At 38.6% G+C, this 26,506-nt stretch overlaps 2 protein-coding genes and 1 non-coding gene across 16 annotated transcripts in view; 1 reads left to right on the top strand and 2 right to left on the bottom strand.

Moving 5' to 3' along the window:
* Window positions 1–14,589, bottom strand: part of Hmbox1 (homeobox containing 1) — a 177,101-nt gene extending 162,512 nt beyond the window's left edge. For 7 of the 14 annotated variants that reach the window (XM_021261341.2, XM_004848436.3, XM_087216711.1 and 4 more), the window contains exon 1: window positions 14,276–14,588. The gene's annotated coding sequence lies outside the window, so the exon portion shown is untranslated. Of the gene's footprint in view, window positions 1–13,484; window positions 14,089–14,275 lie in introns of those variants that run through there. The other 7 variants (XM_004848434.3, XM_004848433.3, XM_004848432.3 and 4 more) reach the window with 3 other exon arrangements.
* Window positions 14,590–14,772: 183 nt separating this feature from the next.
* Ints9 (integrator complex subunit 9) overlaps window positions 14,773–26,506 on the top strand; it is a 94,187-nt gene continuing 82,453 nt past the window's right edge. Inside the window, exon 1 of the mRNA XM_004848431.4 lies at window positions 14,773–15,077. Coding sequence (XP_004848488.1) covers window positions 15,069–15,077 — 9 coding nt within the window. The 5' untranslated portion in view covers window positions 14,773–15,068. The remainder of the gene's footprint in view (window positions 15,078–26,506) is intronic.
* On the bottom strand, window positions 20,167–20,273 carry LOC147826867 (U6 spliceosomal RNA). Its single transcript, XR_015453404.1, has one exon. It is a non-coding gene; the product is annotated as a U6 spliceosomal RNA (small nuclear RNA).

The following is a 26,506-nucleotide window of genomic DNA, read 5'->3' on the forward strand; positions in this document are numbered from 1 at the left end:
TGAAATAAATCAGACACACAACCTTAAATATCATACAGTTTCTCTTATATAAGAAACTCAAAGTATAAATAAAGAGCAAAATAAAAGATAGGTAATAGGAAGTAAGGAGGTAGATCTTTCTTAAAAGGGCAAGGGATCAAAAGATGGTGGGAAGAGGAGGGAGGAGAGGGAAAGGGGATGAAAAAAGGAATTAAGATGTGTTATGTACATGTACCAATTCTCCTCAAGGAATATAAACATGTATTTCAAACATGAAGGGAAAAAAAGAGAATCAAGAGAAGGGATGGAAGGGGGAGGAGGGAGGGAAGGAAAGGTAAGGGGATGAAAAAGAGAAGTTAAGATGTATTATGGGGCCAGGAATTTAGCTCAGTGTTTCCACCGCCTGCCTCACAAGCTCAAGGTCCCAAGTTCGATCCCCGACACCAAAAAAAAAAAAAAAGATGTATTATGTACAGGTACCAATTCCCCACAAGAAATGTAAACATTATGTACTACAAACATGCACAAATAAATAAATAGAATGGCAAAAAATAGCTCATGCAAAAAATTCAAAGGCCAACAAATGACTGAAAGACTCAGTACAAAAGCAGAAGAGAAGCTATGTAAGATCTGAGAGGCTTTGAGCAGCCTATAGGCCACTGGGACACAGACTTGCTCCAAGACACACAACAGATAATATCAATTGTACAGATAGCTTTTAAATTACCTGGATGAGATTGTTTAGGTAATGTATATTCTGAAGTATGGAAACAAAGTAACATAGTACATATAAAGTAAAGAAAATCAGAATTACTGTTATAAATGAAGACCTATTCACAAAAAGGAAGTTATTCAAATTCCCCAAGTTTCCATCATAAATTTGCACAATTTGAGCACAATGAAGAAAGTTTCAGGGCCGGGAATTTAGCTCAGTGGTTCCGCCGCCTGCCTCTTAAGTGCAAGGACCCGGCGTTCAATCCCTGGCACCAAAAAAAAAAAAAAAGGAAAAGAAGGGGAATATGGGGTCTTAACAAGTGTAGCAAATTATGGTCTGGCACTGAATATATCTGCATTCTTGGAGGTATCCTTTAAGATGGGTGATCTAAAGTATTGTCCCTAAAAATATTCTTTGAACCCTCTGCATCTGTTTCTTCATGTTAAGGTCAGCTGCTTCTTGTTGCTGCCTTTTACCTCAACAACTAGGTTAAAAATCATTTTAAAAAACTTTTCCTAAAAATTACTACATATACCATTATACTTGAAAAGGTGTTCAAAGTATTTTTTATCTTTCTATAATCGTACAGTTTCTCTAAATAAATCACCATCATTAGCAGAAAATTCATGAAAGAAAAGCAAACACTGTCTGCAACAACTATAGAAACAGTGATTAACAACTTTAAAGCCAACATATGTTAATTTACCTTAATCCTCTAGCTTTGAAGAGATAAGCCATTCCTTCAGGTTAGATTTCTCACTGGGTGTTAGTTACTAGATAATTCATTAGGATATCTAAAATGTCACTTTCTGAGCTTCTCTGATTAGCCTGATTAAATTCTAAACAACACTATTTTTATTAGGCAATGAGTCAGCCTGCATAAATTTGTGCAGTCAAGATTATGTTTTCATTCTGAAAATGCATATAATCAAAACTGAAAAATCCGCTAGAAGCACAAAGGTTGGAACTGTGCTAGAATCAAACTGTTTTAAGTAGTGAAAGTTCAGTTGCTAAGGGTATTTTAAAGAAGAAATACATTGGTTAAAAAGCAGGAGACTGGGGGCTGGGGATTTAGCTCAGTGGTTCTGTCGCCTGCCTTGCAAATGCAAGGACCTAAGTTTGATCCCCGGTACCAAAAAAAAAAAATCTGGCGCCTGCTTTACAATGCTAAAAAGCAGGAGACTGGCTGATAGAGGATTTATGCAAAGGTCTAAATGAAGGTAATCCAGAATCTGAAGACACAATGGAAATTAGCCTGCTTAAAACAATTTTTAAATAGGATAAGGCCAGTGGCCAGCTGGTAGTAGCTTATGAAACATGCACACTCACACAGGTACACACACACAAATGATTAAATACATGTCATGAATAGAATGTGTGCTTAGCATGCAACATACTGTATGTTCAATCTCCAGTACTCCCTTCCTCTAAAAAATTTCATAAAAGGGACTGGCACTCAGTAAAATAATTTAATATCTTCTAGATAGGCAGATTCTTGATTATCTCAAATACCCAAAGATTCAGATGGGTCTGGTGATACATTCCTGTAATCCCAGCACTCTGGGAGGCTTAGGCAGGAGGATATCAAGTCCCAGCCCACCAGCTTGGGCAATAAAAAAGGACTGGGGATTTAACTCAGCATGAAAGCCCTGAGTTCCATTTCCAGTTTCCAAAAGGGGAGGGGGGGGACACATACACAACCAGGGGTGTATTGAAATTCCTATCAACAAAGCACATAAATTAAGAGTGAAGAGCATTATTTTATTTTAAAGGGAACAAATGGCATCCTTGCTGTCCTTTCTCTTCCCAAATTCCCTCATAAATTCCACCAATCTGAGGCAAGACAAAATTCAAATGTAATCTAAAATTATGCTTATAGGGTTTTTTGGGTTTGTTTTTGCTTTTCTGTGTATGTGGGTTTAGAAGCTTATTCATTTAAGTAAGCAATAGTTATCAGCAGGCTCACCTTAAGAATAATTTTTTTTAATGACCAAAATTCCTTTGATTCTCTATTGACATCCAGAAAGAAGCTCTTGGGCACTTTCAACTTAATCATTAAAATCCCCAACCCCCCACCCCCTGCACTCTAGATTCCCCTTCTAAAGCAAAGTGAACAAGTCATGCTAATTAGGCAAATACTGCTTATCCTCGATGGTGTGCTAAGCAACAGTAGATTGGGTTATTCTCTCACTGTGTGCCAGCTGGTCTTGCAACTGTGGAATTTAAGTATACATTACCTAAACTAACAAAATAGGAGTGTTAAGACTTGTGTCTATAAAAAAGTTAATAAAAGATGGCCTAAGTGTTTTGGGAGAATTTAAGATGATTTATTTAAAAAAGAAAAATACTATTAAATTGGAAGTGGGTGAGACTACTGTAAACTAAGACCTAGAGAAAATAAAATATTGATATAAATCATAGATTATAAATGTTTTTAAGTTCTCCCTTCACTTTAAAGAAATCAAACCTTGAAACCATAAATGATATAGTACAGGTATGGTTTATGCATGACAACCAGACACTGAATACCAATCCATAGATTCATACATCAAGAAAAGGCCTTTGCCCTAGGATCAAGTTTCTTGACCTCACCATTACTGACATTCTCTCTGCATAAGAGAATTCTGTGTTGGAGTGGGGAAGATACTGGCACGTGCACTGAAGGATATGTAGCCATATCTTTGGCTTCTCTATTACCCACCAGATGACAACAGCACTCCCACTCCAGCAGTGACCATCAAACACATCTGCAAACACTGCTGAATGCTTTTGGAAGGTAAAATTACTCCAGGTGGGAGCCACAGCCCTGGATCAGTGGATGAGTCCATGAGTATCTATATATTTTGGTTTGTTTTTTTTTTGGTACCAGGAATCAAACTCGGGTCCTTGTGCTTGCAAGGCAAGCGGTGGAACCACTGAGCTAAATCCCCAGCCCTGATCTATATATTTTGATTAAAACAATTTAAGTAATCAGTTCTTGGTGATTTTTACTGTACCAACTTTGTTTTTATTAATTGATCATTACTAGATCAAATTATGTAATTTCTAATAGCTTTTCAAACCTTAACAGGAAGACAAAAACAGTCCTTCAACTGGCAGTGCCAAAATGATAGCTTTACTTTGTATACAATAATTCTCAGCTCTTCCTTGTCTTTTTCTGAGACCAAGACAGAAGCACAGGATTACTGAGTTGGTCAGAGCAAGGATAGAAAGAAGAAGCAAAAGAGAAAATGAATATTAAAAAAAAGAGAGAGAGAAAATATAAAAGAAACAGTTCCCAGATGGTTGGAAGAATAGCATAGAAGGAAGCTTTTTATCTCTTGCCTACTTACACTCATTCACAGCAATACTTACTGCAGGTCCATACAACACCAGTCAAAAGACATGTCTATACATAAATGCTAGAAAGTTTCAATGTCCCCAGCAGGTGAATAGTTAATATAAGCAATGGTTCATTCGTTTATGTTGAAAAAAAAAGATATATCTGTATGTGTGGACAATACACACACACACACACACACACACACACACACACACACACACACATATATGCACTCAATCAGAAGGACTTGGACCTAATCACTATATATTTTCTAATAAGTTGCAGCATTATGCCACTATCAAATAAAACATTAGGGGGGCCGGGGATTTAGCTCAGTGGTTTTGCCACCGACTGCGCAAGCGCAAGGACCGGAGTTCAATCCCTGGTACCAAAAAAAACCCCAAAAAACATTAGGGAATATGATTTTTTTATGTAAAAAAAAAAAAAAACTGGAAGTAAATCAATCTATTAATTGTATTTACCTATGGTATGAAAGACTGCATTTTCCATAACTGCAACAACACTTCCATCACACACACTCTTCAGGAACCTTGCCACTGCCCCCATCAAGAGGTGGAGTCTGTCTGCCCTGCTACTGCTGAACCTGGACAGGCCTCCATGACCACACCAGGAGTAAAATGCTGTGGAAGTAACACTGAAGTTTCTGAGTCTAGGTCACAGAAAGCAAGGTACCTGGCTTTCTTCATCTCCTGGGCCAGGTGCCTTTTAAGTTCTGAGATACAGTACCATGTAAGTTCAGATGCCCTGCAGCCACTGTACTGGAGAAATCCTACAGAGACAGAGATGCCTAAGAAGATACAGCTGTCCTTGCCCTCAGCTCTGAATCCTCCCCTCCTCTGAATGCATAAGCACATGTGTGAGCTAGCTCAGGTGACTGTAGCCACAGCGCCGTCAGATTGACACTGTATGACAGATTCCGAATCAGAATCACCTAAATGGGCCTCCTCAATCTCTAGAACCCTCAAAGATAATAATACAATGATTACTGTTTTTATTAATTTTCAGGTTGTTTATTATGAGCAAAGGATGAGAACACCTAGTGTTTTGGGAAGAGGAATGGACTACACCTGTTATTATAAAAACTTTGTGGGGGGGCATACTGGGGATTGAACCCAGGGCCTTCACACTGAGCTACATCTCCAGCCTTTTTTTCACCCTGAGGCAGGATCTCACCAAGTTGTTAAACTGCCCAGGCTGGACTCAAACTTTTGATCCTCTTGCCTCAGCCTCCTAGAGGGCTGGAATTATAAGCATACACCACCATACCTCACTTATAAACTTCTTTACTGCTTGGATCCTTTTCAATATAACTTTATAATTACAATCTCTTAAGTCTATAGGGTTTGGGGAAGGGGGTTATCTTCAAAAGACAGTGAACCTAAAACTCTTACCTTACCGCTACTTATCTACCCTGATCATTCCTACCCACTGTCACTGGTACCAGCATTCTACAGCCAAAAAATTTTTTCAGGAACTTAAGACTCAGTAATCTGTCTAAGACTGAGGGTACGGGATCAGAGAAATTACTGAGGCAAGAATGACCTACATGCAGAATTGAGGTTCATACCTCACAGTTGAGTATTCTTTCTGATCCTATCAAAACTAAAGGCTAGGCCTACATCTTAAATAATAATACAGGTTAGATGATTGAGCATTAATAAATGAATGGAGATTCTACCTGGCAAGTGGAAGGTCCCAAGTTCGATCCCTGGTACCAAAAAAATAAAAAATAAAAATGAATGAATGCTGAAAATAAAAGCAGGAGGGAAAAGAATACACAGTGGGCAACTCAACAGGAGATTTTGGAACCTAAGACTTCAATTAGGAATCCAATTCACAGACGTTACATGGAAATTCAAATATTTAAAATGTGACATACCAGTAAATATGAAAAACTTATAGTGCTGGGAAAATGTCTCAGACAGAAATATGTAACAGGGTTTTTAAAAAAAGGTTTTAACTGGTAAGATAAAGATATGCAAACACATAAGTGGGTAAAGTAGTAAATACCAAGAAAAAAGCTGAAGACATATGAGAGGAAAGGTAATTTACTTGAATGTAATATAGAAAATACTTGTAGGAAAAAGAGAGAGAGAAAGGGAGAAAGAGAAGGTAAAAAAGAAGTGAAGGATGGATGAGGAAAGAAAATGTTAGAAAAGCTTTAAAAGGCACAGAGATTAAAAAATGACATATAGCATAATTTGAACAAAAGTATAGTAATTTCCTGCATGACTTGATGAGTTTGAGAAAGTCTGGTGGGGGGTCACATGTCTACAATCCTAGCTACATGGGAGGCTGAGGCAGGAGAATCACAAGTTCAAGGCCAGCCTGAGTAAGAGCCTGAGAAAGTCTTTTAGCAAGACCTGTCTCAAAATTTAAAAAAATAAAAGAGATGGGGATGTACTTCTTCCTCCAGAGGTAGACTGCCTTTGGAGTTTGATTCCTCATACCCACTAAACTAATTAATTAATTAAAATAAATAATGAAAAATATCCTAAGAGTGCTGTGCACCATGGAATAGAGCAAGTAAGAGGTAGGGAGGAGTTTTAGCGTAGAATCATCAATAAGAGGTGACAACAATGACAACCATATATATAAAAAGAAAAAAACAGCTGAGTTCAGTGGTGTATGCCGGTAATCCCAGGACTCTGGAACCCTGAGGCAGAAAAATCACAAATTCAAGTCCCACCTGGTCAGCTAAAAGACACCCTCTCTCAAATTTTTCAAGAAATGGGGGATATAGCTCAGTGTGAAGGCCCTGGGTTCAATCCCAAGTACCACAAAACTATAAAAATTAAAAGATAGGAGAGATGTATATGATAGTGAAAGAATAGAGTATGGAAAAAGGAAAGCACTAATGGGTGTTAAATCTGGGAACCAAGATCAAAGATAATCTTAACAAGATAAGAAAAGAAGATAAAAGGCCTGGATGGAAAGAATTTTAACTACAGGGAAAGGGGCATTCATCTCAAATGCAATTAAGACCTACAGAAGGAAAACTGATAAGAAACTACATACACAAAGAAAAATAAATTGTCCCAGTGTAGTGACACATACCTACAAGTACAAGCTTTCTTTCTTTTTTTTTTTTGTACGGGGAATCAAACTTGGGACCTTGTGCTTTCGAGGCAGGCACCAGAACCACTGAGCTAAATCCACAGCCCCTAGTACAAGCTATTCTAAAGGCTAAAGCAGGAGGATCACTTGAACTCTAGAGTTCAAGATAAGACTGGGCAACACAGCAAGATCCCATCTTACAAAAAAAAAAAAAAAAAAAAAGCAAGAAAGGGACTATTTGCAATATAGGAGAATTCTAAGGATTAAGGAGGGGAATAAGTATCTTGGAATCAGAAGCACAGGATAACCAATAACAAGATAATAAGCTGTATCTTTAAGCAAGCATGTAACATACTTTGATCATGTTTACCCCCTTTTCAAAATAAAAAAGGGTTGTATAATGTCCATAATTTACCAGAAACAACAATACCTTTCCTAGTGTATTCACCAAAAAGTTATAAAATGTGCCTAGTTTACCAGAAACAACAATATGATACTGTACTCACCATTCGAGTTGACATTTCTGGCTTGTAGGAAAGGAGAATGAAATGGAAGGTGGTTCCAAGTGAATGCAATGATTGGCTTTTTCTCTGTCTGGTTGGGTCTTCTCTACAAATGTTTGTAGCTCTATTTTTTCAGGATTTCCTTTATTTCAGAAGAACTTTGCTACACTGATTGTTGATACTTCCTCTCCACTTCAGAAAGCTCCTCAGCTGCCATTCTCTGTTGCCGGGCCAGAAATTGCTGAAGTTCCTCTGTAGACAATTCCCCTGAGTGTTCTCCATCAGTTTCTCAACATCACCACTGTCTACCTGAAAGCCTATAGACTCTGCTATAGTGGCAGTGTCATCAACCACAGGGTCAATTAAAGGCTTAGGCTCCTCTACACAGCCTTTCAGTCTCTCTTCTGCATAATTTTAGGCCATTCTTTCTTCCAATCAGATTGCAGTGTCCTTAGAGAGACACTGACCCAGGACTTGTCAATTAACCCCACACAGGAAAGGATATTATAATGTTCTTTCTAGAACTCTTTAATGGTTAAATCTGTATCTGAGACCATCTGGAACCACTTCAGGAACAGTTCCTTGGTGTATAGCTTCTTAAAGTTAGCTATAACCTACTGGTCCATAGGCTCCAGTAGAGGAGTTACAACTCCTCTGTGTTCTAGGTGGGAGGAACTCTAGTGACAGCCATGGGAATTCTTCAGCCAATTTTTCTTCCAAATCTTGTGGGTGAGGAGCACTGTCCATGATGAGCAGAGCCTTGAGTGGTAAATCTTTGTCCTCTAGATATTTCTTAACAGTAGGACACAAAGCCTACCTGATCCACTCAAGAAAAAGTACTCTTGTTACCCAGGGTTTTGCATTAGATCTCCACATCTAGCCTATTCGTTTCTTTTCATCTTGTTCTCCTGGGCATTTTCTTTTAGAAAAGGCCAGTTTCATCACAGTTGAAAACTTGATGAGGGCAAAAGCCATTTCTCTGTGTCATCGTTTCAAAGTGATGTACGGTATGTAATTTTTCAGAGGCCCTTTTATCAACACTGACTGCTTCACCATGCCTAGTTATGCTATGAACCCCAGTTCTCACTTTAAAAATGTGAAACCACTCCCTACTAGCACAAAATGTTTTAGCACAAAATTATCATTCATTGATTGATTAACCTTTACAACATCTGCATTATAGCCCTAGCTTTTTCAAAAATTATAGACTCAGGGCTGGGGATTTAGCTCAGTGGTTTCGACGCCTACTGCACAATCGCAAGGACCCGAGTTCGATCCCTGGTACCAAAAAAAAAAAATTATAGACTCAGATAGGCTATATAACCTGCCATCTAGCTTTCATTTATCCACACTAATAATAGCCCTCCAACCTTGTCTAACACCATCGATCGTGACTTACTAATTTGAGTAACACCTTTAACAACACTAGTTTCCTTATACAAATCGTTTCTCTGTAAGATTGTTGAGATGGCAGATTTCAACATGCTGTACATATCAGCAAGATCGGTCACAGGAACCCACTCTCAGTTCTCCACAATTTCCTCCTTCTTTTTGATTGTGATTCCTTTCTTTCCCTTCCCTTCCTTCTTTAGCTTCTTTTCTAGCTTTCCCAGAGCCATTTTGATAGCAGTAATTGTGGAGATTATATAAAGCACTGACCAAAATCTTGTCCACAAACATGCGCATCTGGGCTCAGGCTGATGCTTATGTATGCTTACATACATTTTTCCGGCATTGTGAGTCTTTGTTTTCAACCATGGCATTCAGGTCCTAACTCAAAACTTTGGTCCTAAATTAAAACTAAGATTCCGATCATAACCCAAGTTGTTTGTATGTGAGGCCAGTTGTAACTCAAAGGTCCACTGTAGTGCCTTATCAAATCTTAAAGGCAGATAGGTTCAGTATTAAGTCATTCTCATTTCAGCAGTGTCCAGAGCATTTGACTTTCCTTACATTAAAAACTGTCAGTATTAAAAAAAAAAAAAACTGTCACTATATATGTTCAAGTTCCACAACTTAATGTGTATATGGTTATGAGTTTTGGTAAATGTTTTCAATACATCTTATGTGCATCACTGGACATAAGATGGGCAGAGAAACTAGAGAATATATCCAGTATGTGGAATTTAGTAAATATTTAATCATAATCAGCACTAAGCTTAAGAAAAAAACCTAAATTCCCTTTGAGTAGACTAGAATAATTTTATCATTTAAAAAGAAGAGTCTGGGCCCATCTGTTTAAGAGTCAAAACAAATCTTAAAATAATAATTGTATCAAAGCTAAACCAAACTATTGTTATCTTTTTTCCTTTTGTTCACCATGTTAAAAACAAACAACAACTCCACATGCTTATACCTAAGGATCTGTAAAATACTGCATTAAAATTATAACAACTGCTTGAAAAACAGTGCACCTTCCAGCTTATTACCACTGTGAGGGTAAAACTATTGTGAAAGCCAAGGCCTTCCAGTAACTGAATGCTCTTGGAGAGTGTTCAAGATAATGTTATAGTAAATTTCCAACTTGTTTTATCTAAGGTCAAGGAAAATAAGTTATCTAAAGCATAGGGTTATGTTTAAATAGATGCTAACTAAAAGTTTTTGTTGTGGTGATAGTGGTTTTTTGGTTTTGTTTTGTTTTTGTGATGGTGGGGATACAAGCACTCTATCACTGACCTACACCTCCAGCTCAACTAAAAGTTTGACCAGATAATCACTCAGGAAAATCTTTACTCTGTGCCCATAATGGACCCTAAATCTAGTAAGAGCCATATAAGGGATAGTTGTACCTAGAAATGTATGTCACACATTAATTACTTAATATTGAAAATTTTCAAACCAATCACTCTCCTTCTGAAAGTACTGTATGTTGGCAGAATCTGTTAAATTAGTGGTTTACAATGATACTGAAAATCTCCAAGCTCCTAAATTTTGGACAGCAAGTGCTGGTGGTTACTCTTTGGTTCCTAGCTTTAAGCCAATGTTTAGAGTCTCCTGCAATTTTGGCTCAGCTTGGCTTTTATGTTTTGCATGTCTGATAAATATAGAAAGAAACAAAGGCGCTTTGTATATATGTGACCATGTGTGTAGATATACATATATGACGCTCCAGAGAAGCTGTGCTTTCACTCATAACAATTTTTTTTATAAAGTTCTGCAAAATTGAGAAGGAAAAGCCAGCAGTTAACAGAAAAGCCAACAGAAGATTAGTAAAGTGAGATTCTGGAAGCCAAAAAGCTAAATAAAGCAAATACAGAAAACAAACAAACCCAATACATTTTCACTGAGTACTTTTATCTATAAATGTTCACGTTTTTAAAAAGTTGAGTAGTATGCCAACTTTCATTTTTGAAAAACATTCTAAGATAAATTTATAATTCTCAAGAGAAATAATTCAAGTTTAAAGAACTGCATACAAAAATAATAAAAATGAGAACTGCAATGTAAAGAACAAAAACAAATATGCTTTTATAGGAAACATGGTAGCTGTCTGAAAAATTAAAACTGGGATGGGCTGAATATAGCATATAGGAGACTCAAAAAGAACAAATTAAGGGCTGGGGATTTAGCTCAGTGGTTCTGCCACCTGCCTCGAAAGCCCAAGGTCCCGAGTTCAATCTCCAGTACCCAAAAAAAAAGAACAAATTAAGATGAATATTCCCAATGTATCCAACATATACTGAAATAAGCAATAGAATTCCAATCAACATTTGCTACAAAAAATTGCCAGAATGAAATGATAGATTTGTTGCAATGTATCTTAAAACGTATGAATACTGAGTTATTAAGATTCTAGTATTAATGGTTTAAGGATTTGGCCTGGAAGACTGAAATTTGCCCAGCAGTGAAAATAAAGCCTCGCTAAAGGCATTTATTCAACAATAAGCTAGAGATGCCTTTTGATACTGTTCACTATATACTGTACACAAAACTAGCAACAGATTGGTTTAAAACAGTTTGGATTTTCAACTTCCCATAATAAATGCAACATTTTTAGAAGTGATCACATTCAAATAAATGTCTTTACAGTTATGGGATGAAATCTGAAGCTGGACTGGCACCAATGCCCTGGTTTTCTACATTTTTGTAAGCCATATGACTTCCACACGCTGAGGGTGTTTTATGCTTTAACCTGCAGTAATGGCTTTACATCATTTTAACGCCCCAGTGCTTAAAACGCAACAGAATCAGCCCAATGAATGTAAGTAATATATCTGGTATATAGATATATAATGATTTGGATCCAACTACTAGCCAGAAAAAGTTTAATGAACATTTTCCCCAGTAAATGCTTTGCATTTCCATAGATGGAAACAAAAAGAAAGGGTGGATAAAGCGAACGCTATTTTTTCTGCTCTTAACAAGCATTTTATAGCTAAGATAATTGTTAAATATTTTTAAATTCAATGACTATCAAAGTGTGTTTCAGAAAATCAAAAATAACACTCTACTGTGTAGTTACATAGGATTTTTCTCCAAAGAAAACATTTTTGCAAAGTAATGTTTCAGTTTAAGATGCAAGCTTAAAACAAGTAATTCTAGAAATCCTGCAATCTACCAACTAAAGGGTCAGCTTTGTAATAACATATTCTATATATTAAACTTGGGATTTAGAAGATACATCAATGGTTTTTCTATTCAGGTCAATCTATGTATGCTACTTCATGCTTACAGTCCCCTTACCTGTGTGAATGACCAACAGCAGAAATTTTAAATCAAAGGTTTCAGCACCTACTATAAAATTATACAGTGTATCTACATGACTTTTCGTTTTTACAGAATCTAAACATTCCTTATGATAGGTAGCAGATGTAAGAACTGGTAAATTCCTAATCAAATATATAAATACCTTAAATCCTCAAAAGTATAAATAGAAATTATGCCAATTCCTTCATTTAAAAGTCTACAACACTAAAAAAGCATCACATAAGAAAGGTTATTGACAAACTTGTATTTCAGATTGAAGGAAGGACAAAATACATGATCTTAAATTCTCCCAGAGCAATGTTATTAAATATTAAAGACTGTGAGAAACAAATGTTGCACTCCTCTTCCGCTTAACTCTAATTCAAAATTGAAAGAAAATCAAATTTTCCAGACTTATAAACATAATTCAGCTAGATCCAGCAATTTATTTGTGCAATTTTAACAAGTTTAACACAAAACACTGCAGACCTGATTACCTGTAATAATTACCTACGGCATAAATGAAAAATTAAAACAAACACAGGTCTTTTTCACTCGATGCATTTTAGAGTAAAACCATAAAAAGCACAACCATATTAGTATAAACTAAAAAGAATGCCACAGGAGGTATTATATCCATCAGGAAGGAAAACATATGCCAAGGAAGAAAGGAGGAGGGAGGAAAGAAATAAGGGAAAGAGGGAAGAAGGAAGAGAGAAGCCAAAGGTCTCTATACTTGCAGGATTCTAGAGGAATGAAGTACCCTATATGAGTTTTTTTTAAAGCTTCAGACTAAACAAAAACAGCAATCACTTTATACTATTCAACTTCACATAGTGTAGAATCTTTACTGCTAACTGCATTCTTCTATTCACTCACCTAATGCTTCCTCACTCTTCCATAGGAGCTTTCAGGCAAATGTGAGAACAGGGTGGGGTGGAAGAAAAATACAAGCAGCGCCTTTCGGCGCACCCCGTCCTTCCCCGCTAATAATTTCCAATAGTTTATTATTAGTATTATTAGTATTATTAGTATTACTACTACAAAAAATAAGTCGTCCTATCTCAGGACACAAAAAAAATTTAGTCTCTTAGAAGGCACAGGCGTGTATGCAATCCAGCACTCCCGATCCCCACCCTACTCCCCCGAATTTTAAGTAATTATTCATCTACTGAACGCGAAGAATACAAGATGCCTCTACCTACTGTTTCGGGGTGAAGGTGGGTGGAGGACGCCTTTCAAAGTAGCCCCAATCGTGTAACCAAAACACGGTTCCGGAATAAAATATTAAGAAACACTTTTCCTTTCCCACCTATCTACCGACTTCGGGATGCAAAGATCCATCTCTACATCACATCATCACTACAATCCTCCAGCCCGGAGTTTGGGGTGGAGATCTGTCTAGGGGAGGGGACGAAGGCGGGTGGCGGAGAGTGAGCGGGCAATGGGACACAAACGAGTTGCTGAGCCCAGATACGCACGCCACGTCTCAAGCCCAAACGTCCAGCGCCAGGACACACGCACGCCTCCAGGCCCAGGAAAGCTAGGACTCTGGCTATCTAACTTCCCATCTCCGCACATTCCTCCGAGACAAGCCCAGCACACGAGGACGCGTCACACAGTTTAAAACAGTTATACACCCCAAACAAACCGACACACCTCAAAACCACCTCACAGTTTCCCAAACTCCACGCAGGAGACCCCACCTCCAAAATTCAAACCTACCACCCATAGTGGAGGAAACTAGAAGCAAAGAGTTGGAGAGCAGTCGACGCCTTTCCATTACAGTCCCCCACAAACTGCCCCGCCCCACACCCCGCGTCGGGGTCACCCTCTCCGAAGCCCCCCGCTAGCTCCTTCCTCTCTCAGTCCGGCTGCTCAAGAAACCCATCCTGGCGCCCACTCACTTTCTCCCCAAAACCCCTCAATTTTTCTTTTCTTTAAAAGAAAGAAGACACTTGAGGCAGTCCGGCTTCAAATCGCTCGACTCACCTCAGAATCCTTGCTGAGTTCTCTCCGCCCGGCACAGCCCCCTCCCCAGCGTCCCGGTGCAAAGGCTGAGGTAGGGAGGTGGGAAGCGGGAGGGGGAGGGGTATCTTCCGCGCGGGGCGCCCGACGGGAGGGGCTGGGGAGGGCTTGAGGCCAGCGCAGGAAGAGGAGAAGGGGGAGGGGAGGCCCCTATCTCCCAGTCTCCCCCTGAAAACCTCCCTTGTCTCAGTCACATCAGACTGACTGTCTTTGTCTGGCTGACAACCGCCATATTGATATCAACAGCCCCGATCCCACCTGCTGCTGCCGGGCATCCCTGGGAGTTGTAGTTTCTCCCTCCCTTGAGTAAAAGCTCCGGGGTCGGTGTCTGGAGGTCATCAGGAACTACAACTCCCGGCAAGTCCAGCGCCTAGCCGCCTTCCCACAGGGAGGAGGGGAATGGGTGAGCCGGAGCCGCAGGGACTACACATCCCAGAATCCCCTGGGTCTCAGGCCCATAGCGGGGACATGATATCATGCGCTGGGGTGGAGAGGGAGGATGAATTGGCGGTGGAGATAAATCTGAGTTGACGGAAGGAGGCGTTCAGAAAGGAAAGGGAAGAAAGGGAAAGATGACCACAGTTCCCATGATGCCTGGGGAAGACTACATGTCCCATGATGCCTCGGGAAGGGGCGCAAGGAGGAAAAACTGCAATTCCCGCGATCCTCTCGGCGGCCGGCGGCGGAGATTGGACCGGAAGAAGCTTCCAGGGTTTAAGAAGTGGTGAGACTGATACCGAACAGCCAAAAGTCCGACATGAAACTGGTAAGTCTCCTGTGCTTGGTCAGAGGGCAGAGGTGATGCCATATTCTTTCTGTCTTCGTCGTTTCTACCTGAGGCAGGAACTGTCGTAAACGAAGGGTGGCAGCTGGGGAACTGGGTAGTGGAGTGGACTGAGAAAAGCTGATTTTTTTGTAGTTGAAGTTTGATTTCCCTCTCTCAACCTGCAGCCCTCTCAGCTGTCCAGAGATTTTAATCACGCTTTGGCATTTCTGTAAAGTCAAACGTGAGGTTGACTGACATCTTTTTCACCTGAGAGTTAAGGTTAGGCTCCGTGAACTAAGCTTGGTTTTGCTTCTCAGCTTCCATGTTAATGTTATAATAGGTTGTTAACAAACTTTCCATTCAGTAAGCACTCGAGTAGCCAATTTCCCTGCAGTTGTTGAGAAAATGAATTCAGTCCGAACCGAGAGTTGAAAATGACGAACATCACGTGGTCACTTGTTCAAATTTCCTGCTACAGACCCCCAACAGCCTTAGAATTCAGACAAAGTTGTGACTAGGATGTGCTCTTGGAGGAATTGAGTCTTAAACCCTACCAAGATTTGGATGGGCAGAGAGGAAATTGTTAAAACATTACATTTTAGCGCTTTAAGGAACACATGAGCCAGGGCTGGATGGAACATGCTTGTATTCCTGGAAAAGAAACTCAAACGCTTAGCTTATAGGAAAGCTTTTCAGACCCTTGTTTTGAACCATTTTATTCCCAGTGTTCACATAGTTGTTAATTTAGTTTATCCGAACTGTATTGAAATACTAATAACATACTTAGAATAGAAATGCAGGTGTGAAATGCTGTTTCTCAACCTTTGAAAATCCATGTTCTTGCAACCAAGTTAGTGTCAAGCTTTATTTTCTGTTATATGAAAATAAAAGATTTGTTTTCTTTTTTCTATTTATGTAATTATTTAAATATGCTTTTCCCACTTGATAATCACTAGGTGTTTCCTGAGAAGTCAGAGAAAGTATTAAAAGTAGATTCAACTCCAAAACACTCCATTTAAGCCATTTATAACACAAAGGATGTAGGTCAGTAAACTTTGAGAGTATCAGTTTGCCTCAGGGTCAGTGTGCTAAACATATAATGCAGAATTGAAATTTACACCCTGTACCTCAGAGAAACAGGCAACCTAGGAAAGAAAACAAAAAAGCTAGCCAAAATTAGAATGGACTGTGTTCATGGTGAAATAAAGGCATTATAAGGTTTTGGGAACTGAGACCACAGATGACTAGAGAAGTCAAGAGAGCTTCCTGGAAAGGTAGCTCTTGAACTGTTAAGGATGAGTAGGGGCCTACATATGTAGCTCAGCAGTAGAGTGCTCACTTTAGTATACATGAGCCCCTACGTTCAGTCTCCAGCATAAAAAAAAAAAAAACAGATAAGATCTTCCATGAAGAGTTCAGCTTATAGGATCAAAAGAACTTGGCACCTTAATAGTTGAACATAAGCCCTATGTCATCAATAAAGAAAAAAGCCATGCTTGGTATGCCCAGTTAAAGGAACCGGGAAGTGTGGAAGTTTTTTTGATAACACTTGTTATGGTATCACAGAGCCAGGGTTTACTTTACATATACTTTGCTCATGAAATCTTGCTTAATTAATTTAGAGACGTGAAAAGATGGAAGGGGAAAAAAGAAAATTACCTTTTCCTTTAAGACTCAGAAGGTGAGTTGGGCGTAGTGGCACATGCCAGTTTCTCAGGCAAGAGAATCTTGAGTTCAAAGCCAGCCTGGACCCTAGCAAGACCCTTCCCAACAAAACAAAAGAAAAACAATGAAAAGATGCCTCAGAGGAAAAGGACATGTTCTATTGATGCTACCTCATTCTTTACCTTCACACCATCTATTTATTATATACTAAAAATCTTTTGGTATTTAAAGATAGATCATCTATCTATAACGCAGAATTCTTGTTATTATTAGTCATGATTGGAAAGGAAACCAAACCAAGTATTGCAAACACATAGGCTTCAGCTGATTAAAACAGAAGGATCAGACTGCTTCTATAACAAAGGGAACAGCAAGCTTGTATTATCTGCTTGGGTGGGCTAAAGTCTGGTAATGTTCCATAGGCCAGGAATTGCTGAATTACTTTTGTATCTTGTGACATCATCCTGTGCAAACATCCTGACCTTGTGGTTCAATCTGAGCCTTAGGATGTGACTAAAAGACTTTAGATGCTCAGCTGTTGGAGCAGCTGAAGGACCATACAGGTAGAGGTAGACAGAGAAAGAAGATCCATACTACTTTCAATAGGCAAGCAACATGTCTGTGTATGGCACTCCACAGAATCTGGCTCAAAGGTTAAAAGGTAGCAGAAGGAAGAGACACAATATGAAAACAGATGCCACACCTTTATCCCATTCCAGTCACCCATCAGACATCTGTAGGCCAAAGTGAAGAGTCATCTTTCTCAGCAAAAGTGATCTTTAGATCCCTGAGAAGTAACCTAGGCATCTGTTATTTATCATAACTCCTATGTCAGAGGTGTTATCTACAGCAAAGCTAATGGGAAACTAATAATTGATTACTAAGTTGTGTAACCATTAAAACTAGTTAAGTCTACTAAGAGCAAATGAAGCCAGAGGATTTATTTAGATTTTTTGTTGGTAACAATTTTATCATCTTGTGTAAATATTCTGCTTTTGTGGTTTCATCATAGTCTCCTGAGAGGTCTGTTGAAAAAAGCACCCAGGCACAGAAGCAACATGCCATCCTATAAAGGATATTTTACTGTGCCCAGGGACTTTAACCCCCCCATGGTGATCCCTGACTGTCTCACTGTCAATATGCCAAAGTGGTCTCAAAAGCATTGTTGTGCACTAAATTACACTTGTCTATTGTGCTTTCCCATGGCCTAATTTTTTTATTTTAATATAATACCAGTAGATATTAATAAAGAAGCACTCTTCTTTCTATGAAAAAATAAAATTTCATAGCAATTCAAGAATAACAATAGTTAATACATTGTATCATAATCTTAGAATGGTCAAAATGTTACTCAGAGTACAAGTTGTACACAAAAAAAGACCCTCTTACAAAGAAGAAACAGATTAAAGCACAAAACTTTCTCTTCAAGAGAAACTAATAGTTTAAATGAAATATTCGCGTATATATTAAAATATTTTTCAAACAATGGAATAGATCTTTTGCAGAATTATTTGGACTTCTTTCTATTTTCTATTTTGTACACACACATTTCTTTTTTAGTTTCTCATGTAAGAGAAACCATGCAGTATTTAAGCTTATTTCACTTAACATAACATTATGTTCTCAAGTTGTATCCATTTGCCTGTGAATGCCTCAAGTTTAGCTTTCTTTATGGCAAAGTAGTACTCCATTGAGTATAAATACATTTTATCCATTCATCTGTCAATGGACATATATGCTGCTTCCTTTGTGTACTGCTACAAGATATAAGGTAGATTGTTTTAATTTTAAATTATAGGTTCTAGGAATATAGTTCAGTGGTAGAGTGCCCAGCATGTACAAGCCCCTGGGTCTGATCCACCAGCATCACACACACACACACACACACACAAACATTTTATATCATGAAACAGATATACATTTACTGAGCACATTCTTAGTTTAGAGATTGATTTTCCTGAGTATCTTTCTTACATACAACTTATGACCAAATCTCATTGATTTACCTCTTAATGAAAGTTTCTTGGATTGGTATGTTTCTATTTTCACTAAAACTGCCTTTATATATGTTCTTTTCACTTGTCACTTGGAATTCACCCAAGACTTTCTAACTGGTCTTCCCGCATGCCGTCTTGACATCTCAGTCTCCTCTCTGAATACCAGCAGTTATTTTAGATTACAGACTTTTATAAAACCCTCGTATAGTTGCTTCTTTTGCCCTTAGGATGAAGTCATACTTCTTAACTAGGTTGACTTGGCCCCAAAGAATATGGCCCTGCCTGTCTCTCCACCTCACATTTAGCCCTCTTTTCTCTTACTCTCTTTGTTCCACTCATTTATCAGACAACTTCCATCCAGTTACTTGAAACTCACCCTGTTCTTGTTTGTCTCTGGAACTCTGAATATGCAGTACTATTTGCCACATTGAATTTTTTTTTTTTTTTTTTTTTGGCCTGGCTAACGTCTTCATCTATTTCAGGTCTCTGCCTAGCACTTCTTCAAGGTTTCTCTGCATTAGGTACCACTGTTATATGCTTCTATGGCACACTTGCTGTTTGTAGGACCCATATTGGTTTTGTGTTTGTTCCCCTTATGTCGATTATAGTCTGACACATAGTGTGTTGGCTTCCCTAAAAGTTGAATAAAGGATTGTCAAGGTAAGCGAATACTGATGAGAAAAGATCACAAGGTGAAATAAACAAGATTACAATCAGCAATAACCTTGAGCAAAGAATACTTAGCCGGGCATGGTGGCACATACCTGTACTGCTAGCACTCAGGAGGCTGAGGCAGGAAGATGGCCATGAATTCAAGGGCAGCTTGGGTTATATAGTGAGACTCTGTCTCAAAAAACAAACAGACAAAATGAACAACAACAGCAACAAAAGAATGATTGCCACCTATTATTGAGCAGTCATTGTGTGCCAGGCAGTGTCACCTTTAATTGTTGGGCAGTGTCCCCTTTAATCTTTTGATGTAGGTGACAGTATTTCCATTTGAAACCAGGCTTGATGGTACAGTCCTATAACCTCAGCACTCCAGAGGCTGAAGGAGAAGGATCACAAATTTCAGGCCAATGTGGGCTACGTAGTGAGTTCAAGGCCAGCTACTCTACATAGCGAGAGACCCTGTTTCAAACAACCACCAACAACAAAAGAAGTTTTCCCATTTGACAGATAAAAGATGTACACTTTGGGGAGGTTGCATAGATTAAGTAGTTCCACAGGTGAAAGTGATAGGCACTATCTGAACCCAAGTCTCCCTGATAAGAGTCTGTTACTTAGTGACAGCAGGGACTCTAGCTCACTGCGCAGGGCCTGATATCTTCAAAAAAAGAAGGTAGAATGCATACTGAGAAATTGTATTTAAAGGTATTTTTTTAAATCAAGTTTATTGGTACATTTTAGGTATACATAATGATCGCAAAAATATGGAACGCTTCACAAATTTGCGTGTCATCCTTGCACAGGGGCCAGGCTAATCTTCTCTGTCTCATTCCAATTTTAGTATATGTGCTGCCGAAGTGAACACTCAACACTTTATTTTTAACATTAGCTTTAAATTTGTGTTTGGTTCAAGTAAGATCTTCAAACAGGTTATTGACCAAAAACAAAAACAAGCAAACACTGTGTTACTGGTAAAAAAGCAAAATCAAAGTTTGGAAACTTTGTAATCAGGTGGGCCCTATGTCAGAGCATACCAATTGAGCAAAATAGGACTTTTATTTATTTATTTTGATTTGTTTTGCTTTTTGAGACAGGGTCTTGCTATATAGTTCAGGCTGGCCTTGAACTCACTGTGTAACCTAGGCTGGCCTCACACTTGCCTCAACATCCTGAGTGCTGGGATTATAGGCGTGCACTGCTGAAATTAGACACTTTTGTGCTATCCAAATTTAGCTTCCATGACACCACTTCTAGTTCTCTAACTTTGCGCGTCACGTTCTTGGCGGCTTTTCATGCACCCATACAAACCCTCACAAAGACAATGACTGTCAAATGAAATATTTGATTAGCTCCTTCTTAAATATCAACTCAATGATTTTAATGACTGTCTATTATAATATGCAGTATTTGGGCAGGTTTATTTGACAATATTCAAGCAAGAAAGTTCATTTGGTATTTCCAATTAGAATCATTTTAGAACAAGAAAATTGGAGACGTCTCTTCAAAATTAGCACACTTTAGCTCATGGCTGGTTATGCATGTAGATTGAGCCTAAATGGGTACACCCTGATGGCCAATTCAGTTTAGGAAAGAAAACTGTAGGGTTTAAAAGATCATAATACAAAAAATACTAAGTACACTGACAGTGAGTTTGAAACATTGTAGCCAGATTAAAGTGAACAAAATAGTAAGAAGTTCAAGAAAGCAGCATGTGTACCTCCTAAGAATCCCAGAGATGGAAAGTCAACAAAGATTCATTATGCAGCCACAGTATACCCTTGGTGTTCAAAGTTTCACTGCTTTCCATTTTGAGTATTACATCTGACCCCAAAGAGCTATGACAATGGAATTATTTATAGCTTTGCTGAAGCGCAAATTTGAATGTGACTTTAAGATTAATGATAATCCTTTGTGAGTGAGACTGATTGCCTCAGTGTCCAAGGCTCTTTGCAGAGCTATTGTTACTCTTGTTAAAGGCCTGAAAGAAAGTCATTTAAGTCTGTATTATACTACATTTATTGACTTGGTAGAGGAAATTTTATGCTGTAGTTGTATGTACAAATTTAAAAACTTGAGAAGGCCATGAAATATATTGTTCAATCGTGTGTGCTCCTTCTTGCCAATGCTGTTGCATTTCTACTGGTGCAAATTTTTAACTCTCCCATTACTCCTGGGAAAACAAATGGAGCAAAGAAATGAATTCATGGACTACTCCCAGTGGAGGACAAGTAGAACGTCAAGTGCAGTTGTAGATTATAGAAAAGATCTTTGCCTGAAAGGGATAAATCCTGCCCCTGAGGTCAGTTTAATAAATCGTTAGAAAGGGGTGTGGTTAGTCATCACCCTGGATCTGAGAGTGTTGGATTCTTTCTATCTAGTTTACAGAACTCCACAATCCTTTTGGCTTCCTAGAACTTGGATCAAGAACAGAAAATCTCTTGCGATAAATTACAAGCATTCAGATTTTTGCCAGTCCTTGATGCAGTATGAGTGTTAAAATGTCAACCTGATTTCCTCCTTTTCTGTGTTTCTCCTTGCTAGTTGATTAGAGTGCCCTCGTGTGTCTTTATGATGCAATGTCATTTCAGGCCTTTGAAAGGTCATATTTTATCACAGCCTCAGTATGACCAGTTTTTTTCTTTCATGATTTCCTCCATCACTGAAAAGTCATTTATCACATAAGGTCAAGTTACATAACTTGCAGAGCCCTGGGTCAAAAATGGATATTTTACTCTTGGACATTTCAGAGTCTTAAATTATTGCTCTGAAAATTAAGTCTTTTATATTTACCAAAACAAAACAAACATTAAAAGTATAGTAATGACAGATTTTTTTTTTCAGTAATAATAGTTGAATTGAAGAAAAAAAGTCTGGCCTACCTGTGGTTACTCAGCAAAGCCAGAATCCTTTTCTACTAATACGGGTGTGACAGTTGCTTCAAGAGCAGTAGCACATTTGTTTTGTTACTGGTTTGTACTGAGTATTCCGATCCCTCTGCCATTTGCTCTGACGATCAGCAACATGTATTTGACAGACAGCTCGTCATACCTGAGGGTACATCATGGCCAGTGAACTCAAGTAAAACCTAACCAGTCCAAATGAAAAATTCACTCTTGGCTTGCTAAGCATCGTCGGAGATCCAGGGATAAACCAGCTCTCAGAGCTCTAATCATTCATTTATTCACTTAAGAAATCTTTTTTTTTTTTTTTTGTACCAGGTGTTGAACGCAGGACCTTGCTCTTGTGAGGCAGGTGCAGTGCCACTGAGCTAAATCCCTGACAATAAATCTTATTGAATACCTCCTCTGTGCTTGGCATTGCTCAAGGAACTGGGTATATTGCAATGAACAAAACATATTTAGCTCTTGCCTGTGTGGAACGTAAAGCTTAGTGAGTTTACTGTGCAATTCAAATAATAATACAGTGAATGTCATCATGTAGAGATATTATTGGGTATTGGCTTACATATTTTTGAAATATAGTGGTAGAAAATGCATTTAACTATCCAACAATATGCTGACTTTAAATTTTAGAATATAACCGAGCTACATGTAATCCCAGGTACTCAGGAGGCTGAAGCAGGAGGATCAAAAGTTCTAGGCCAGCCTGGGGAACTTAGCTAGATACTGTCTCAAAATAAAATAAAAGACTGGGGATGTAGCTCAGTGGTGTAGCACTTGCTTAGCATGCATCTGGCTAGGTTCAATCCCCAGTAATAGGAGAAAAAATAAGCAAAAGGCCAGGTGCTCACTGGATTTCCATTGTACCAGCAGTGTATGAGAAAAACACATTTCCCCACCATTGCCAACAATGTTGTTTGTTCTCACTGTCTCGCTAACGCAGCTTTATTCTTTCACTTTCTTCACACCCTCGCCATCTACTTTTGCCATACTTAGTCAAATATACCCATAGTAGTGATAGTGGATGTGCTAACTATGCCAGAAAAGGAAGTGAGTTTCTTTGCTTATAAGTGTGGGGCTATCAGAAATCGTTCAAAGGAATTTTGTAAAAGACCTATAGTGTTGCTTTGAAAATGCTGATGTGTGGAATTGGAGTTAAGGTGGAGTTAAGTTGTGGGATGAAGGAGCTGGGCAAACTGGGTAAACAGCAGGGCAGATTTCCTCACCCCCGAAGAAAGGGCTGACTGTTGAGATGAAGCTAGCAGTTGACATGTCAGGTGTGACTAAGAAAGGAGTAGATGCCAGAGAACAAGAGAAAAGCCAGATGGGAAGAGAAGGGACAGGAAAGGGCACTGGGGAAGACTGTGGGAGAAAAGAGTGCTTGAGGACCCCAACATGTTGAGCCATCAAGACTAAGAATTTATTGTGAGAAGAGTCTTAAGTTGTCTTTAACTGCATATCTGAGGTGCCTTAAAAGTCTAAAATATTTAAATTTATTGAAAGAACAATTGAATGAACTTCAGCTCTCTGAAAAATGGATAATCAGACAGATGATGTTCAAGAAAGAGAGCCTTTAATAGGAATTGCAAAATGAATGCCTTTTGCCCTTAAGTATGTTTCATTTTCAACACTCCTGGTTTTACAGGGATAGGTGTTTATAATAAAATGTCTTGCATAATCTTTCTCAGATTTGTAGTTTAAGCAAAGATGCTCTTTTCCTAAACTTAGTGTTTTTACATTTTTGTATTCTGTTAAAATAAAGATAAGCATACTAGATGTTTTAGTTTAAGTCTTCCTTTTCCATATTTTTTCTAGCATGTGGAAGTAGGAGTATAAAGCAGTAATTTTAATAATGTAAAAGACAATATTCCTTCCATTCTTTCTTTCTTTCTTTCTTTCATGGTACTAGGGATTGAAACCAGGGCCTTCATACTGTGCTACTATATGATAACTGATTTTATATTTTAGTTTGAGACAGGGTTTCACTAAGATACCCAGGCTAGACTCCAATTTAATCCTCCATTCTCAGCCTTCCAGAGTGCTAGGATTACAGACATATGCCACTGTGCCCAGCTGTTTACCCCCAGTAGCTTTATTGAGTATAATTTATATACTCAGTATACTGTAAAATCCGTGCATTTAGAGTGTCAGTGCAATGGCTTTTAGTAAACTTGAAGTTATGCAAAAATTATCACACTCGAGTTTTAGTACATTTCCATCTCTCCAAAAAGATTCCTCATGACTATTAGCATTCAATCTCCATCACCACCTCCACGCCCATGCAACCACTAATCTGCTTTCAGACTATAGATTTACCCTTCCTGGTCTTTTCATATAAATTAATTTATATGCTGGGCCAGGTGTGTCCAACTTGTGGCACTGCACAGCTAGCAATACTGCCCCATGATACTGTAAACTACTAACATCATTATGTGGTATTTTTCACACTTGACTGCACCTTGCCGAAGCACAGGCTGGCTAGGGGACAGGGGAATGCTGTGGGGGGGCACGATGTAGTGCTAGCTCTGCCTCTTGTACCTACTACACACACTCAAATTGAAACCTGCATGAAGCCTTCACATATCAGATCCTGGGACAAAGTACCCGACACCCACAACTTACAGGAGGAGAGGTTTGTTTTGGCTCTGGCTGTAGGACAGAAGCAGCATAGTGGAAGGGTCTGGTGGAGGAAAGCTGTTCATCCCGTGGTGGCCAGGAAGCAGAACGAGAAGGGAGAAGAGTGCTCCCTTCCAGGGACGCCCAGTGACCCTCCTCCTGCCTCCACCTGATAGCACATTCCGCTGCAGAACTCATTAGTAGATGAGTCCACTGATGAGTAGAGCACCCCATGATCCAATCACCTTCCAAAAGCCCCACCTCTGAACACGTGAAGCTTTTGGGGGACATTCTAGGCACGGAAGACAGAATCCAGGGCCTTTGCACAGATCTGCATCCTCAGCCTTTTTGCTTTGTTTTTGTTTTGTTTTGTTTGAGCCTGGGTCTCACTAAGTTACTAATTTGTCCAAGCTGAGTTTAAATTTGTAATCCGCCTGCCTCAGCCTCCTAGGATCCTGGGATTGCAGACCTGCACCATCAAGCTTGATAAAATTCATACATTAAATAAACAAAATCTAAGGAATTTACTAATTTCTTTCCATATATTTTTGAGTTTAAAAATAAGAAATGTCTTTTCCTTTATTTAAAACATGTTTTAATGCCTCTGTAGCATTTTAGAACTTAGTATAGAGAATAGCTATTTCCTGTTATATGTATAGCTAAATAATTTATCTTTCTGTTACTGAACTAGAATCTTTTCCCACGAAGTTTATATATAACCCCTATTTATTTCTTGCATTCTCAGCCTAGCCCCTTGTTGAATTTAATTTTTAGTAGGTTTTCCAAATGGGTTTTTCTAGGACTATAACTTTGCAGGTAATGTTCTCAAACTTCCATTCTTTCTGTGGTGTAATTGCCCTGGCTCACGTATGCAGAATAGTTTGGAATAGAAGTGGTGGTAGAAGGCCTGTCTGCTCTATTTCTGGTGTGAGTGGACATGCTCTTTGAACTAACCCATCCCTGTGATGGTTTTGGCTTACAATTTTCGTATATTTTAATTTACTGCTATAGCTAGCTAGCTGCTTTTTTGGTCCAAAATGTTCTAGTCATTAGTGCAGTGAGATTATTTTACATGGCCCAACAATAGGTTATTTTCTAAAGGGAAGATCTATTTCTGTTTGTTTATCTTAGGCAGTTAATTATATCTTGTATGCCATTTCCAGACTTTCGAGTAAACAATGGGTTTTATAACTTAAAGTTTTAGGTGCCACATAATAGACTCATAGAAGTAATAAAATTCTGTGACCTTAAAAGAAATTGCAAGGTTTCCTTGGAAAACAGAACAGCCAGAAATAGTTTCTCTGTACTTCAGAGACAGGCCTGATAGAGCCAAGAAATGTAAACAAATCAGTCTGTTAAAATAAACACAATTACCACACAGCCCCCCCAAAAATCTCTGTAGAAACAAAAGGAGGTTCAGAGCTCTAGGTGGTGGCTTGTTTAAGGTTATTTAATTCAAGCTATGTAGACCCAATAGGAAGGAGCCACTGATAAATAACTGTATGATAACTAACAGATAAAAAGAAGCAACAACAGAATTCCATTGTTTAATTATATAATTCAACAAATGATATTAAATGTT

Source organism: Heterocephalus glaber, unplaced genomic scaffold (genome assembly GCF_053883595.1).
Source record: "Heterocephalus glaber isolate CG9 unplaced genomic scaffold, H.glaber_assembly_v1.0 deba00001460, whole genome shotgun sequence".
Taxonomy (NCBI): Eukaryota; Metazoa; Chordata; class Mammalia; order Rodentia; family Bathyergidae; genus Heterocephalus; species Heterocephalus glaber.